Raw genomic sequence first — 16,903 nt, 5'->3', positions numbered from 1 at the left:
GTTTGTCCCAAACCTTCCTCTTGTGTCATAACAGTACAAATGTGCACTGTAACTTAGACTGAAGATATATGTTCAACAACATGAGGATGACAAGGTTAAATTATTTGATGTGTTTGTATAAAGAGTGGTGCTCTGAGAAAAACCTACTGCTAAAGGGTCAGCAAGACCAAGGAGCTGAATGTTGAAGAGGAGCAGGTGCACAGTTTAAGTTCCTCTAGCATAATGGTAAAGAAAGCTCTAAACCTCTGTATTTGTTCTGGAAATTTAAGAGGGCAACATTCCCGTGCTACGATCTTGATAACCTTCACGGAAGAAGCATCCTGACTGCAGACGTTACAGACTGGCATGGGAAGTACATGGCCACCAACAGGAGGGATCTACAGCGGGTGATTCACACGGCTCAACACATCATTGGCTCCCATCTACCGAGCATCAGCGATGTTATTATTATATCAGAGACCTGAAACACCGAAGAGGCGTCCGAAACTCTTGATTTATCTCGTGACTTTGTGAAAATACAGCCACCATGCGAGGTGCAACGTTACCTGCAAAGAGCCCAAATGATATTAAAAGTCGATTTCCACCTCAGCAACAGCTTGTTCACCCGGCTGCCATCTGGCAAGCATCACCAAAGTATCAGTTGTTAACCCCAGATTTTCGAGCAGCTCCTTTCCTCAGACGAGGATAAATTAACTCTCCAAGCTCCAGAGTTTTTTTCTCTCTTATGTAGTAAAATGTGATAACAACCTTGTAATCTTCACACCTGCAGACTCTAAAATGAGCTTTACATTATTCACGAAGCCACTTGGCTCCATAAATCCACACCTGATTTGGTATTGCAGTTATCTGAGGGCCTCCAAACACAACTGTCCATCCTCCAGGTGTTGCTCATAAATATTTCACTAACAGAGGAACAATAAATAAGGGTCTGATTTCATTTGTGTTCATATCTGCCCCTTTCTTGTGTCGCAATGTGGCTAATCACATTGAGTTTAATGCTGCATTACTGCCCTCTGCTGGTCCTCCTGTTTCCCAGGCTATTCCCGAAGTGGTCCTGGTGGCCCTTCAATGCAAAGAGATGCGGTGAATCATCTCATCTTCAGGGAGGAAGATATGGTGCAACAGTAGAATAACAAAGCACATGTCTGTTTCGGGACACCGCTACATTTCATATGTATGCAAAATCATAAAGAGAGGCTGAAATGTGAATTGGAATAAAATAATTTGCACGTAGTATCTTACTTCTGGACCCTCCAGACCTCTGTCTCCTTTTACTCCTTTGGTGTCATAGCCATAACCTGGGTCCCCCTGAGAGCAGATTGAAAGGAGGACGGGGATCCGAGAGATAAATACACAACACCAAGAAGAGAGAACAATCTAAAAAAAATCAAAGATCAAAAATGGCTTTATTTAAAAACGTGTAAAGTATAAACTTACTGTTGTTCCCTTGCATCCTTTTATTCCTACGTCTCCTGCGCTTCCTTTTACACCCTGAATAATACAAACACCTCAAGTTATGGTTCATTAGTTGCAAAGACATCAGTCGCCCACCATTTCTATCCAGAATGGACCGACATATACTCATAACAACAATTCACTGAGCACATTGATGAGAGGATGCATCTTTCCATCTTGGAGACACTGGAGCTTTTTCTCTTCCACCACTGGTCATCATGTCTGCAGACGCCCTATTAGATCTATTCATTTTCTTTCTTCAACTATTTTTGTATTATGAACTTTGACTAAATGGAGGTTCAGTATCAAAGCGACAGTGACAGCATTAGGCTTAGTGCACTACGTCTCAAATGGACTTCCTATAGGCACATTCAGGACATTGGAAGGTTAATGCAACACCATTTTGAAAAATGTTTAAATATGTAATATATACATGCTGCAGACTTGACCTTGAGTCTTACACTGTACCTTTAACACGAGACTCCCAGTAAAAAACTCCTTGATTCGACCCGGTGGCCCTGGTGGTCCGCGTGGTCCTGATCTCCCCTATATTAAACACATTGAGATCATCCTTAAATAAGATATAATGCGCACAGAATGTTATCATGGTTTTATGGAAATGGTCAGAGGTAAATAAGTCTCCTCTTTAAGTGAATGAGCCCTTGACACTGTAACAGTGTTTCTAGTAATACAATTACCTGCGTCCCCCGAGGTCCTGGGATGGCGCCTGTGCCTTCTTGACCCTGTAGGGTAGGGAAGCGCTTTGTAACTTGTTTATGTAAATAAACTGTTCTCACAGTCTATCTCAGAAACTCAAATCTTTCTCTCAGCTTGGTTCACTGTGTGAAAAGAGTCGGATCACATTGTTCCCACTACATCACAGGACACTGTCGTACTACTGAGGCCAAACAGCCGTAATCACTAAAAATAAAATAAATGTTTCTGGCCCGGGTAGTGTGAACACTTCTTATTATGATCATTGAAGACAAAACAAACTATAAATAGCAGTGGTTTTCCTTTGCGACACCCAATAAATACTCATGCTCATTATCATAGGTGTGAAACACAAACATACAAAACTCAAGTATTCATCCACAAATGTCCAAGTAAAAGATAATTAAAGGATGTTTTTCTTTTTCTGTTTTCTGTTTCTTTTCTTTTTTTGTCTTTGGATGTATATGTATGTATTTATGCATTTACTGTATGTATGTGTGGGTGTATGTATTTATTTGTGTTTGTGTATGTATGGGGATATATGTATATATGCATGTATATTAATGTATGTGTATAAGTATGTATATATATGTGTATGTATATGTCTATATATATATGTATCATTGTGTCCTGTTTTATATAGTTTTTTATGTTTATGTCTCACATTTTTGTATTTGTTTTATGTTAATATATCCAAACAAATAAAAAATGTAAGTGATAAAAATAAAAAAAAGTATTCATCAATTTTCAGCGTTACCTTTGATCCTGAGGATCCAGGACGACCAGGTAACCCCTGTTCATAAAGAATGCCGTTATGCCAAACATCATATCATACATTTTCCAGATTGTCAGATTTATAAGTCAATCCAAATAACGTGACTCACAAAGGAGCCCCTAGGTCCAGGGTCCCCTGGTAGTCCGTGCTCTCCACGGGAACCTGGACTTCCCTGAAATACACATGAATATAGAAGAAAGAAAATCCAATCTAGTACCACTTCTTGTATCTCTAATGTGAGGAAAATATCTGTAACTGTGATAGAAAATATTATAAAAACACAACTCTAATTAATGTAATTTAAAATAAATAGTTACCGGCTCTCCGTCCCTCCCCGGTAACCCGGGTGGCCCTGGTACTGCATTCCCTGAAGCCCGAGATTCACCCTGTGAAAGAAAAGAAGTCAGTTCATTACCTTCGCATAGAAAATGCGGAAGGTAATGTTTTGATCGCCGTGTATTTGTATGATTATAAGTTGCTTCGTATAAAAGAGTCAGCTAAATGACTTGTAATGTAAATGGAATGTGCAAATGGTGAAAATCTCTCACTCACAAGTCTACGAATGAGCCTGATATGAGATGCCATCACGTGAACGTCTCAATACTGACTCCCATTTGGAGTTGACTCTGCCTCATCCTGTCAAGGAGGTGTCTGTGAACACTTTCTCCCCAGAAGGGTTTATTTTGCCAGGAGTACAACAGTATTTACGATACACTATTATTTGTGATGCTATACGTGAAATTAAAGCGCGTTTGATCCAGTTTATAGTGTAAAAATCTAATTCAATATACACTGTATAATGTAGCAGGTCTGTAATCTATACTCTAGCAACGCTATATGAAAATTATTTGTCGGGAAAATTTGATTTGAGAACGAAGACATTTCTTGTTGTCAATAAAAGTGGAAGGATGGAGTTGATAGAAGGCTCTAAACAAAGAAAAAGCTTTAAACAAGTTATTGGTCTCGCATGGACGGGGGATCAAATGAGCTCTGGGAGCTTGGGGAGGCCGAGTGCTCGTGCAGCATCATGTTTTTCTTGGTGCATCAGGATCCTGCTAATAAACTTCTTGAAAGCCAGTAATTGCTGAGCGATTTTGCACTTCCACTCTTCCCAAATGCAAAAAGAACTAAATGGCTGACCGTGGGTGGCACAGCATCCATTTTATTACCTTAGGTCCAGGCAGACCAGGTGGACCCTGTAAAGGAAAGACATAGCTGAGGGACATTTCAAACAGTTCACAAATTCCTTGATGGTTCACTTTAAGTGCAACACTAAACAAGAGACTGACGTTGTTAAGAGGAGTAACAAATCAAAACATTACAACACAATTTACTCATAACATGAATAACTTACTGCACTTCCATCAAGGCCATGGACGCCGGGAAACCCAGGAGGCCCCTCTTCTCCCTAAAAGTATAATGTGTTCAAAGTATAAACAACTGCTGCATTTGTGTAAGAATAGGAAAAGCGTGATTAAGCTGTGCGATGGGAGCGTCTCACAAATGAGGCAAAGCTATGGCGTGGAAGACATGCTACCATATGACATATTCACTCACATCAGTTCCATTGCAGCCAGAGGCCCCTGGGAGTCCTGGAGGCCCTTGTAAACCTGGGATTCCCTGTAAGAGCACAATCAGCAGGAATTTAAGTAACAAGCATCTTTAAACATATGCAGGAACATGTTCTCGCATGATACATAAACCCAATGATGAACGGAGTGAAACAGATGGAAGGGACCTCACCGGTAAACCATGAGAGCCAGCAAACCCTTCTTTGCCATCGGGTCCCTGCGGTGACAGAACCAGGACACGTTATCGGAGGCACACAGGAGCTGCACACTGGAGACCTTGTCTGCCTGCTTTGCACTTAGTCTGTACACACATCAGGGTGCACACACTTATATGGACACCATTTCAAAACATCTGCAGGTTCCCCATGATAGTGGGAACCCGGACATATATATTATACACAAACATTACTCGATATTCACACACTGTCATCAGATCAAATATAAAGCCCAAAAGACACACGCTTGGATAACAGTTATTTTACCGGATCGCCTTTCGGCCCCTTCAGTCCATCAGGCCCAGTGCTGCCCTGTCCAAGACAGAAACAGATCATTCATGTTAGTTCTCTGGTAAGATGAAGCACAAGCACAACTACAAGTGATGTCTGGGTACAAGGAGAAAGAGAAATTCAACACAGTTTATACGCTATTTTGAGTCGCGGCTGCCCTCTGACAAAACCATTGGATTGGAAGATATACAGAATATACAGAAGGAGCTGCAAGAGCCCGGCTGGGTTTCTACCTTCGGTCCAAAAGGCCCAGGACGACCATCTGATCCAGAACGGCCCCCTGGCCCTGGGGGACCGGTAACTCCTCGGAAACCTTTGTCTCCCTGTGAGTATATGAGAGAGAGAGAGAGAGAGAGAGAACATTTTTTAATTTCACAATGTTTTTACTGGAAATAAGTAACAGTAATTAGTATTAATCATTAGCAATTGTTAAATACTAAAAATATAGTTGTAATTGTGTTCCTGTATTAAAAGATGTTGTGGGTGTTGCTTTTGACAGTGGTGATTTAAAAAAAAGTGAAAATGAAACAAATCCCAGTTGAAGGTCAATAAACTCATTTAGTCATATGACATTTACTTAAATTTAAAGTATTGCATAAATTAATCATAGTATCTACGAGGTCGTGACAACAATAGGCCTTTTTCACAGAAGACATTTTGACGTGTAGGAAATGCACGGTGAAGAAATGTCACTCAGATGAAATAATGTAGTCACATCAAACAATAATAGTACACCCCAGCATTGATGCATTTTATGAGTGTGTTACACAGACAATAGATGATCCACTCACCCGGCTGCCTTTCACTCCTTTGCAGTGGCACCTTGATCTTCCATTACACACACACTGAAAAATAAATTGTGTGTTCAATATGTATTGTGTAGATTACCAATTCCTTTAATTTGATATCCATATAGAAAGCACTGGTTCCCATGTTTACGGTCATGCCTCTTTTTGGATGAAAACCATGCTTCACTGAAAACAAATTGAATTCATATCAACCATTAACCATATTGTCATATTAATGTCTCTGTATCCCACATGAGGGTCCAGCCCACAGCTTTGTGACCCCGAGGCTACAGAACCTCCAGGCTGCCTGCTGATTGGAGTGGTCCAAAGTGTTGCACAATCAACTGTTACTTTTACAAACATTGTGTATATTGAGAATGTTTTATTTGTTATGTTGCACAGTGAAGAGAGTTTACTTTAGGTGGATGTGTAAAGGATTCACGGAGGCAATTTGCCAAAACGTTCATAATTCTCCACTGTTGAAGGCGTACACCTCCTAACAGAGGAATTTAAAGGCTGTAAACATTTCTGCTCATCAGCAGAGGAAAAGGTTCAGTGAATAATGGACAACAAATAATAAGCTACAGTCATAAGATACAACAAACTAAATGTCTCTGCTAACATTTCTAGCGCTGGAGGCCTGTTTTTCTTATTTTCCCATTTGATGTCCCTTTTTTATTTTTTATTTTTTTATTTTTTTATTTAGAGAATAAGGGACAGTGCATATTGATTGACAGTACAATGTACATGTAAATATGCCAGATTATAGCCGGGAGGCTAGTTTCCATCTGTAGTCCCTTGGCAGGTTGATGTAATTTAAGAATGCAAGCAGAGTGAAATGGAAAGCACACATCACTTCACACATGACAGTACAGTAATACAAAAGAAGAAAAAAAGATTAATAAAAAGGTGCATGCAAGACATTTGGATACCGTGCGGATTAACTCTAATGGTCACAGGGCTGATGAAGTCTGAGCCATGCCTTCAGGTGGCCTTTGAAGGTGACCAGGCTGGGGCTTTCCCTTATAGAAGGAGGTAGGCTGTTCCACATCATGCATCCTTTGAAGGACAGCACATTTTGCCCAAACAGGGTTTTTCTAAATGGGACCTCACAGTCCCTGTTTGTGACAGCTCTGGTGGACAGAGTGGAGTTAATAGATCGATGTTTGATAAAGGTTTTAAGGGGGTGGCGCTAGGCCATTTAGTATTTTGAAAATCAAACAGGCCGAAGTGAATTTTCTAAAATTATTAAAACTTAACATTTTGTATTTGGTTAAAATATAGCAATGATGATACTTAAATGGTTTTTTATCCAGTATTTTCAATGCTTTTTTATAGAGTAGTTCGACCGGTTTAATAACTATTGAGCTTGTCATAGACCAACTGGTTAAGCAGTAACTCACACGTGAGAGTATCATAGAATGTAAAAACAGCAAAGCGGCATTAGTCGATAGAGTTTCTTATTTGTTTAAAATTATGTATATGGAAGTTTATGGTTTTCGACATCATTTTAACATGGCTCCTAAAGGAGAGTGTGGAATCAAGCATAATGCCTAAGTATTTGAACTTATTAACAACATTCAGTTTCTCAGTTCCCAAAAACACATTAGAATGTGCAACAGTTGAGGATTGCTTAGAAAAGAACATACACACTGTTTTTTTCGTGTTCAATGAGAGACAGGACCTGGTGAGCCAGCCTTGAATATGACTCAGAGCAGTAGAGAGCACTCGTGCTGCCTCCTCACTATTTTTGGCCACCGTATAAATGACCGTGTCATCAGCATACAGCTGAACATCCACATTGAAGCAAGAGTCAGGTAAGTCATTAATATAAAGAGAGAATAAAATGGGCGCCAGTATGCCATTTTCTGTGACCTTCCATAAAAAGGCCCACCAACATAGTAAAGTGTACACAATGAAGTAAATGTGCAAACAGACAGCAAAAAAACATGCATCTCTTCAGGATAAGAGCTGTTTGAAGTTAAGCACAGGCACTATGGTTACAAACAGATCCCAGCCTTGTATATGAAAGTTAAGGCTGTGTGGAATAGCGCTCACATTGTACACAACAGGAAACACACAAAGAACACGCTGTTACAGGATGCTGTTCTCCTATAAACAGGATTTAGTGGATTTTTTGTGTGTATATCTCGGAGCGCTTCAGAAAGAAAAAGGTAAAGTAATACTAAACAGCATTGATCTAAAAGGCATAACAAGTGTCTAATGCATTGCTTAAAAGGTCAGTTGGGATAAAAGAAGAGTGGTAAAGATACTGCTCGGTTTGCCTTGAACAAAGCTCACCGGTAAAAGCTGACTGGAATAAGACCTCAGTGTGTTCAGCATGACATGAAGCACAACTGAAAACTGTGTTTGCATTTCAATACCTAACCAGATAGGAGTCTGTGATGTCACCTGAATCAAATCAAATGTACAATTGTGTAAGTCGAGAAAAAAAGAAAGCATCTTACGTTTTTGGCCACAGTGCCCATCAGCATCACAGCAAACAGGACCAGAGAGACTCCCAACAGTGGCCTTCCCATGGCTGTGTCTTTGCTCCAGCAGGAGTGTTGAATCTATTTTTCAGCGTCCTCTCTCAGCAACTTCACATAACTCCCATGCCCTGCTGTGCTGCGGGGGACGTTAGATCACGGCTTCAGTTGAATTACAGTTCTCCGTCTAGGTTAAAGTGCCTTGATAGACGGGACGGCCCAGAGGACGTGTTTGGCTTGGTCCTGAGGAGGAGGTGGTCTGAGCTCCCTGATGCGGTCCACCTCAGTCATCATACTTCTCATCGTCTCATCCCCAAAACGTACAAACAGTGGCAGTTACTCTGTTTGGTTTTCACTGATACGGAGCCAGGAGATTAGCTAGAATCTTGTCGGAGCACTGAAGCGCTCATGAAGATTAATTTGAGCTTCTGAATTTGGGTGAGTAGTTACTGTTGTTTTGTGTGCATGATGGACTGTTATTTATAGACTACATGGGGTGGTTAACTTTTATGCCTAAATGATATTACCAAGGTGGGAGGACACCAACTTTTTATTGATCAGTATAATATTTTGATTTTAGAATAATTGCATGGACTACATTTGATCTCAGAGGATACTTATTAACCGTTACATAATATCAACTCCTCCAACGCTCACATGTGTCTTTGGTGTTTCATGCTTCCTTTTATCCACCACAGGGGGCAGCACTGAGGCAGACACTCACCCGTTTACCAGACTAATGAGATGAGAGATGGGGTCCTCAGTTTCAGATGTAACCCTGTGTCCTCTCAGGTGAGTCTCACTGCAACCTATTGATAAGAATTATTAGCAATAAAAGCAATGTTACTTTCAACAAAATGTGTAAGAATTATTAGCAATAATTATCTTTTTGTTATCTGAAACGGTACCCATATCTATAAAAATGTATTCAACCTGGTGTCAAAAGACCCACTGCTAATATCACAACATATATATCTTTGTAAAAATCTAAGTTGTCTTTAAAAAATATGCTCATCTACAATATATATGTATACATCTCATGAACCATAATGGTGTAAACATAAGGAGACATGTTTCATTAAGTTTGATGGTATTCACATCCCCTACTTTGTAAACCATGTTACCTGAAGTCAAACACACTTAATGCTTGTTTACTCCGATATTCAACACATCTGCACGTACTTGCATTCCAATTTGTAGACGCTGTATAAAAACGAACATCCTCTCTATAGTGACACAAACTCACACACACACACACACACACACACACACACACACACACACACACACACACACACACACACACACTTGCACTCTGTGGTGTCACCTGCAGATGAGTTTGCATAGAAAACCAAAACCTTGTTTTTGCTTCATGTCTCTAAATCTAAGTTTGAGTTTTGTTTTAGTTTCAGCACGTTATAGGCTATTGTGTAACAATTCATCAAGTGGACTTTAGACTTGTTTAGATGTAAATGAGGTTGAATGAGACTCCAGTTAATCCATTACCACTGTTACATTCACAGGTGGATCCTTGTCCTGGTCGTCGTTATGCAGCAGCTCAGTGCAGTAAGACATTCCTTTATACGTCTTCATTACACACACATTTAGATTCTTAATATCACTTCTATGACAACATTCACATTTCATTTCAATTAATAATTTCCAAAATGTTTGATTGCAAAAATATGCAACAAAATAAAATCATATCACGTACGATACATATTTTTTATTGCTGAGAACAACCATAATGCATGTGCATTCCACCCACACTGTTAGACAGAGCAGACGGTAATTCAATATGCAGGAAGATATGCGCTGAACAAGAACAAGAACAAGACCAATGAAGAGGAGCACATTTTCCTCAAAAAGATTTTAAGACTATGTTTCAATGATTTAGTGAACTAGCACCCAATAGAGAAAACATGCTTTCGAAGTACACTGGCTGAAACATGTGCACGTGCTAAACTGTGAAATAGTCCTGTCTTAAACATTATAACAAAAAAAGATTAGTTTTGAGAGTTGAGCTAATTTTTTGAGGAAGTTGTGCATCATGTCAAGTTGAATTACAACTTCATTGTTGTAAACACTGTTGCTGCTACTGCAGTAGCCAGGAATGTAGTTTGGGACTCCCTAAAACAACAAACCATCAACACAAGACAAAGATTATCTTGCACCTGATGCTCTCACTGCATTTCATGTCATGGTATGCAGTGTATATACAGGTGTGTACATATATACATATATATATATATAAATATATACTGTTTATTCTCCCAACCCCAATCGGAATGCTTGTGTTCAATCAGAGGAAGCGGAATAAGTGTTTTCTAGGAATAAAATCCTCTATGTACTTGATGCACCTGGAAGCTGTATGTGTTGCTTTCTATTTGTTCATAGTATTCGTCCTCAAGTAACTACCAATTTCCTGCACAGTGTGCAGGACTGCTCGGGGTTCTTTTTGTCCACACAGACTGTACACCACAGCTAGACTGATAAACTGGCACGGCAGATATATTGACGAAGTTTGCTTATTGCATATATCTTTATTGGTTTATGGAAAAATTTATATAATGAAACATGGCCCGTTCACTATACTTCAGGGTACAACTATTTAAAACAAACAAATATATTTAAGGGAAGAATAATCAGCAATGTTTTATTTTATGTGAAGCAATGTGTAAAATACAAAAAAACAATTAATATAATATTAATATGTATTGATTGAAATTGAATTCAATACATATTCTCTAGATGCAGAAAGATGCATTAGCTGGAAACCAATGTCTCCAGATCGCTAAAATTGTGTTGGAGCATGCACTTGATTTGACTACAAATCAGTGGTGACGGGTGATGTGTGAAAAGTGAAGCAAAGTCCCACCTGCTGGCAGCAGGTGTGCTGTTATCACACTTAGTAACCTTGACAATAATATAATTATGCTTGAATGCACAACATCGGTTGACTGCAATATTCTACATTTTAAGGTCAGTGTCTGGATATTGTAGCTTTAAAACTGTGTTATAAATAAATTGGCTAAGACATGCTATCAATTGCTCCAGGAAAACAACAATACGCATGCGCACATCCTTTGGTGGAAACATACAGTAACATTAGATAGCTAACGTTACCCAAATCAGCAGCATATACAGTACAAACAGTGCATTGAGCAGTATATCTGCAAGTTGAGGAGATGCGTGTAACGTTAATATTATGTGCCCGGTCGGATTATTACTTGTTGAAAGCTGTGGTAAATTTGAAAATAGCTTTTACTGTTTGGTAAATTGGTGTCATTTTCAGGTTTCTCATCTGTTCAAAGTAGCGTCAACATCATGCTCCACAATTGTTTCCCATCCAGCCAAAAAAACCAAACACACAAAAGACTACTAACTTGGGATAGGGACGCCGCCAGACATAAACATACAGTTTGTTCATGAAGGTTTGCTAATATTTACTACAAAAGGGAGGAGTTGAAGACACAATTGTTCAAGAAGGTTAACTAAGTTTAATAAAGGGCAGTTTAGTATGTGTAGGCCATTTTTTTTTTAGACAGGCAAGTGGCACCTGTGCAGAGATAGGGGAGCGCTTAGCCAATGACATTACCCAAACTACTACTACTGGGGAAAGGACATAAACATACAACAGTTGTGTAGTTTGTTTTGCTAATAATATTACAGGGCTCTCTCAAGTGAAGAAAGAGGGAAAGAGACATATCTATTCCCCCAAGAAGAAGCTTTTCAGCAGTCAGCTATTATTGTGCCATTTTTTTTTTGATTTGCTGATATGTGGGCACCGCGCAGCAGAACTCAGGAGCGCTTGATTCCTCCATGGTGAGGGCGCAGCCAGCCAGCTGCTGCGCTGCAGCGCTTTAAATTATAATTAAATAGCTTTTTTTTTTTTTTTCAGAGAAATATGTGTGTGTGGCGGGTGTGTGACTTAAGACCGAAATGTGACACTTGAGAGCCCTGTTAATAGCCAGCTGAGCGCTGCGGCACAAACATTAAACATTAAATAGCCGAGAGTTTTTTTTCAGCGTGAGAAATACGATGTGTGGCGGGAGTGTGTGACTTAAGACCGAAATGCGTGACACTTGAGAGCCCTGTTAATAGCTGGATGGGAAACAATTGTGGAGCATGATGTTGACGCTACTTTGAACAGATGAGAAACCTGAAAATGACACCAATTTACCAAACAGTAAAAGCTATTTTCAAATTTACCACAGCTTTCAACAAGTAATAATCCGACCGGGCGCATAATATTAACGTTACACGCATCTCCTCAACTTGCAGATATACTGCTCAATGCGCTATATTCACCAGAGTTGAAATAGTTTTTTAACATTGACTGTTGAGTCGATAGTTTCACTTCAATTGTTAAACATTAAATTATGTGCTTGATGATCTTTTTTTCCCCCACATACTCTTGGGTCAGGTGTTTTGATATGCTAATGATAACAAGGTGACATTAAAATGCACTTCATATAACATTTATTTTTAACATATTAGTTGGTTGAAAGCGTGTCTGGATGAAGTTTAACACTAATGGTTGTTTAGCTTCTATGTCATGTGACAGTGGAGACATGCCAGCGTTTTTACTTTTCACTATGTTGTCCCAGTTGGGCTGATGCACTAAATTGCAATGGCCTGTCCAAGACTTAGCCAACTGTTTTTGGGACTGATGCATGAGATACCCAGAAATGTTTAGACTGAAAGAGAAAGCGCGAGAGCAGATGTGCGAATGTACAAAATTTCCCTATAAACTCATCCAAATATTTGGTAAGCTTAGACAAAACATTACGAAATGTTTGTGACACAGGCACTGTAAAACTCCCTGTACACACTCACACACACCGGTGGGAACACAGCAAGATGTCATTGCATTGTGGGAGTCGTTAAGCAGTGTGTTTGATTTCTTTCTCATCAAGGTCAAAGTGCTCATTATTTACTTACATTTATTTGAGACCATTGATTTGTTTAAAGCTTTCTAATCAGGACTGTCCAGTCTCCACAGGGGAATGTGTTAATTCTCAAGGCTTTTTCCAAAAGGTAAAATATTCTTGAATGTCCGAAATGCCTAAAACAAAACCTGATTGTCTTCTTCTCTGCTTTGAAACACACACAGCCTCAGCCAGTCTCTTCTTCTTAAATGTATAATGATCAAATGCTTACAGGCTTATGGTTTCTGTCTGTTTGTGGATTCAGGGGGAGATTGAAGGCCCATGTCAAGGAAGAGACTGCTCTGTATGTCAGTGTCTTCCTGCCAAAGGTGCACGGGTATGGATTATTTTTCTTCTTCTCATGTATTGGCAAGTTATCCTGAATTACTCTCACAATAGTAAAGTTGATACTTTGAATTGCAGTTGATTTTTCCCATTAGCAAGATATTAAACTGGAAATATTCACCTTAAATGTTCCATATTATGAATTCCTAACAAGACTAGCAGCACACAAAAATGTGTTATTTATGGTAGAGTTGACAGAAAAAGTAAACATTGTAAATGACAATCCTGAATCCTTAGTAACAGATAGAGAGGTGAATAAAATCCACAGATAACTCATTGGTCCATGAGAAAAATATAATGAAAAATGTCAAGTTTTATATCCATGACTTTTCTCTTTGTAGGGAGCTCCAGGGAAGCCTGGCCAACAAGGATCGGGGGCATCAATGGGACCTCGGGGACGTGAAGGGTCAACTGGCGAGAAGGGCAGACGGGGAGCAGAAGGATCACATGGCCCTGAGGGGCCAAAAGGCGACCGCGTTAGTGTGCATGTTCATGTTGTGTGTGTGTGTGTGTAAGTGTGTTTTAAGAAACAGACAGAAAGCAAGGCAGATACTGCATGGAAGTATTGCTAATAATCACAATAACACTACATTCTTAAACCTATGCAAAATGTGTGTACATGTCAATATGTCAGTGATAAAGAACAAGAGAAAGGTTGTGGTTGGGAGTGATTAAGGCCACATCGGCCTGTAATGAATGTTTCTTTACATTTCAGGGCAAGACTGGTGTTCCTGGTTTTAATGGTAATGATGGCTCACCAGTAAGTAAACCAATGCTTTTGAAAATGTCCAAGGACATTAATTATCCCGTCGAGGTGTGTAAACCTCTGGAGAGTTGCACCAGCTTCCCAAACCCTGCACAGCTCAATTTGGAGTTGACATATGTCTCGCCTATTTTTAACCCACATGGAATCCACAATACTTCTTCGATATATTCATACCTTTTAAATTAATGTCATGCAGTATAGATAAAACGGTGTAACTGCCGAGTTCATACATTTATGATACAATGTTAGAGAATACACAGTAAATGGTGCAGTGACTTGAAGCTTGTGTCTGGCGTGCCCTCTAGCGGCCACATTAGGGCTCACTGCAGCCTGGTTTTTACTTTGTGCCGAATGCAGCTGTGTGTTTGTGTTTTATAGAAGCTCAAGTTGTTCACCATAACCAGTTTATGATTATGGAATATTAAGGTTAAACAGTAGGCCTGAAACCATGAATGCTGTAAGGCAAGCTTTCTTTATCATCCTCAACTAGAGTCAGTGAGGTCATAATTGTAGCCTCTAATACATTGCTTATATACGTCACCACAATAACTGTACTATTCCTCAGGGCCACCCTGGAGCAGGCGGTGAGCCTGGTTTGCTAGGGTTGGATGGCTGTAATGGCACAAGGGGTCGACCAGGAGTCTTTGGTATTCCTGGTGTGGATGGTTTCCATGGGCCGCTGGTGAGTAGAGCTCCTGCTCTGATGTTTCTGTTAGCCGTTGTTCGGCCAGGAGTGACACCCTCAAATGTCCCTTTCCAGCCTTTCAGGAAAACATATGCAGCAAAATAAAGCTCAGGGGACTTATTATTTGGCTTTCCATTCAGGCACACTGGGAAGTAGTGTGATATTCAAATAATGCAAAGATAATTAGGTTTGTGGAGGTCTGGGTGATGGTTGGACAGATAGACCTGAGGCCTGTTAGGGCCGTTCTCCAACCAGCAGTTGATCTTTCTCTAACAAGCATAATGCAACATGCAGATATTGTAGGAATAACCAACTAAATTTCAAACATTGGTCCTGGATGTTCAACATTCTCATTGAACATTATTCAAGGTTTTGTCTCTTTGTCTAGTAACTTTCATTTGGACCAGCGTTTGGTGAAAATGATGTATGAATATAGAATACTGTATCTGCTCTTTTGACTGTGTTAAGAGTATAGAATATATAGAATATAATAGAATATATGTTATTCATAATGTGTCTCATGCAAACATGAATTGTGTCTTCTCATCAGGGATTACAAGGATCTAAAGGAATTAAAGGAGAACCTTTGTATGGTGCTATCTTCCGAGGGCTTCAGGTAAATTCCTCCAGTCTGGAAGGCTCAGGTGATAATGGACTGGGCTTCACCCCAATGTCAAGCCCCATTTCTGGTTGAGCAGCTTTATCCTTATTTTCATTTGACAGCATCTGTAAACATTCTGGTTTGTTTCCTTTCCTCCTGCAGGGGGATGACGGTAGAGATGGACTGCCTGGTCCACCTGTACGCTTTCTTGACTTATTCTGACAGTATTCCGCAGTAATATGCGGGAAAAAGATGGAGCAAAGATTGAATATTATAAATCATACACCATGCTTGTATTTAAGTTGATACAATTCCACGTTTCTTTATTTTATAATTGTTTTATTATCAGGGAAGACGAGGAGTCATTGGACCTAAAGGCCACTTGGGCTTTCCTGGCCTTCTTGGACCTGAGGTGAAAAGTCTTAATTTCTTTGTGTATAGGTTTAAGACTATTATATAACTGTATATGCACAGTTTGCAGCATTATATTGGCCCACTATGCTGTATCTACATTATAAGAAGAAATGATGCTTCTTTACATTTTAACATGGATGTGTGATCCCTTTTAGGGCTTGGAAGGACCTAATGGTGGGAGAGGACGACCAGTGAGTCAGCTGTTTCTCAATCGTTGCCAGTGCTGAAAGAAAATCTTTGCGTGCACGAACGCACACACACACCTACACTTACACACACACACATGAACACTTCTATCCTTGTGGTTGTTGTATAGGGCGACCCTGGAGGATCACTGGCAGGAGCTAAAGGTGACGATGTAAGAAACCACTTAGCCATGCACTGAGGTTTTTTGTGTGAAATGTTATAAGCGTGCTTTCAACTAATCTAGCAAAAATCTTCACTCACTCCATTCCATATTGCAGGGTGAGCAAGGCCCACCTGGCCCACAAGGACCAGAAGAAGTCATAGAATTTCCTCCAGACTTCCTTCCACCCAAAGGCAACAAGGTGAAGGCAACGCTCTCATTTGTATTTATACACCACGGTTTATTCTGAAATACTGCATTGACATGCATAAAGACAAATATGTGTTATTTTTCTTGATTGTCTTTCTTGCTTCTCAGGGAGACACGGGTCTTCCTGGACAATGTGGACCAAAGGGCATAAGCGTGAGTTTCATCCTGTAAGCATATGGGTGGGCCTGAGAGAAAGAGAAAGGTATTTGTATTTTCCTTCTGATCAGGGTGGCAGAGGAGACACATACAGCCAAGACATAAAAGGAGAGCAAGGCATCCTAGGTTTTCCTGGATTAAGGGTGGGTGA

The 16,903-nt window shown here is 39.9% G+C and overlaps 2 protein-coding genes across 2 annotated transcripts in view; one reads left to right on the top strand and one right to left on the bottom strand.

Annotated features, from left to right (window-relative positions):
- LOC130197983 (collagen alpha-5(IV) chain-like) overlaps window positions 1–8,560 on the bottom strand; it is a 24,716-nt gene extending 16,156 nt beyond the window's left edge. The window contains exons 1-15 of the mRNA XM_056420995.1: window positions 8,278–8,560; window positions 5,813–5,866; window positions 5,255–5,344; window positions 4,998–5,042; window positions 4,688–4,732; window positions 4,502–4,564; window positions 4,299–4,352; window positions 4,114–4,140; window positions 3,262–3,330; window positions 3,054–3,116; window positions 2,927–2,962; window positions 2,154–2,198; window positions 1,924–2,001; window positions 1,438–1,491; window positions 1,243–1,308 (exon numbers count right to left, since the gene is read on the bottom strand). Coding sequence (XP_056276970.1) covers window positions 1,243–1,308; window positions 1,438–1,491; window positions 1,924–2,001; window positions 2,154–2,198; window positions 2,927–2,962; window positions 3,054–3,116; window positions 3,262–3,330; window positions 4,114–4,140; window positions 4,299–4,352; window positions 4,502–4,564; window positions 4,688–4,732; window positions 4,998–5,042; window positions 5,255–5,344; window positions 5,813–5,866; window positions 8,278–8,349 — 861 coding nt within the window. The 5' untranslated portion in view covers window positions 8,350–8,560. The remainder of the gene's footprint in view (window positions 1–1,242; window positions 1,309–1,437; window positions 1,492–1,923; window positions 2,002–2,153; window positions 2,199–2,926; window positions 2,963–3,053; window positions 3,117–3,261; window positions 3,331–4,113; window positions 4,141–4,298; window positions 4,353–4,501; window positions 4,565–4,687; window positions 4,733–4,997; window positions 5,043–5,254; window positions 5,345–5,812; window positions 5,867–8,277) is intronic.
- The window catches only part of LOC130198426 (collagen alpha-4(IV) chain-like), a 22,911-nt gene continuing 14,562 nt past the window's right edge, over window positions 8,555–16,903 (top strand). Inside the window, exons 1-13 of the mRNA XM_056421589.1 lie at window positions 8,555–8,736; window positions 8,997–9,090; window positions 9,822–9,864; window positions 13,495–13,566; window positions 13,916–14,050; window positions 15,576–15,641; window positions 15,789–15,824; window positions 15,976–16,038; window positions 16,196–16,231; window positions 16,357–16,398; window positions 16,505–16,588; window positions 16,705–16,749; window positions 16,824–16,895. Of these exons, the coding sequence (XP_056277564.1) occupies window positions 9,050–9,090; window positions 9,822–9,864; window positions 13,495–13,566; window positions 13,916–14,050; window positions 15,576–15,641; window positions 15,789–15,824; window positions 15,976–16,038; window positions 16,196–16,231; window positions 16,357–16,398; window positions 16,505–16,588; window positions 16,705–16,749; window positions 16,824–16,895 (735 nt within the window). The 5' untranslated portion in view covers window positions 8,555–8,736; window positions 8,997–9,049. The remainder of the gene's footprint in view (window positions 8,737–8,996; window positions 9,091–9,821; window positions 9,865–13,494; window positions 13,567–13,915; window positions 14,051–15,575; window positions 15,642–15,788; window positions 15,825–15,975; window positions 16,039–16,195; window positions 16,232–16,356; window positions 16,399–16,504; window positions 16,589–16,704; window positions 16,750–16,823; window positions 16,896–16,903) is intronic.

The sequence above is a fragment of the Pseudoliparis swirei genome, chromosome 8 (assembly GCF_029220125.1).
Source record: "Pseudoliparis swirei isolate HS2019 ecotype Mariana Trench chromosome 8, NWPU_hadal_v1, whole genome shotgun sequence".
Classification (NCBI taxonomy): domain Eukaryota; kingdom Metazoa; phylum Chordata; class Actinopteri; order Perciformes; family Liparidae; genus Pseudoliparis; species Pseudoliparis swirei.
This window is presented reverse-complemented; position numbering and strand designations above follow the sequence as displayed.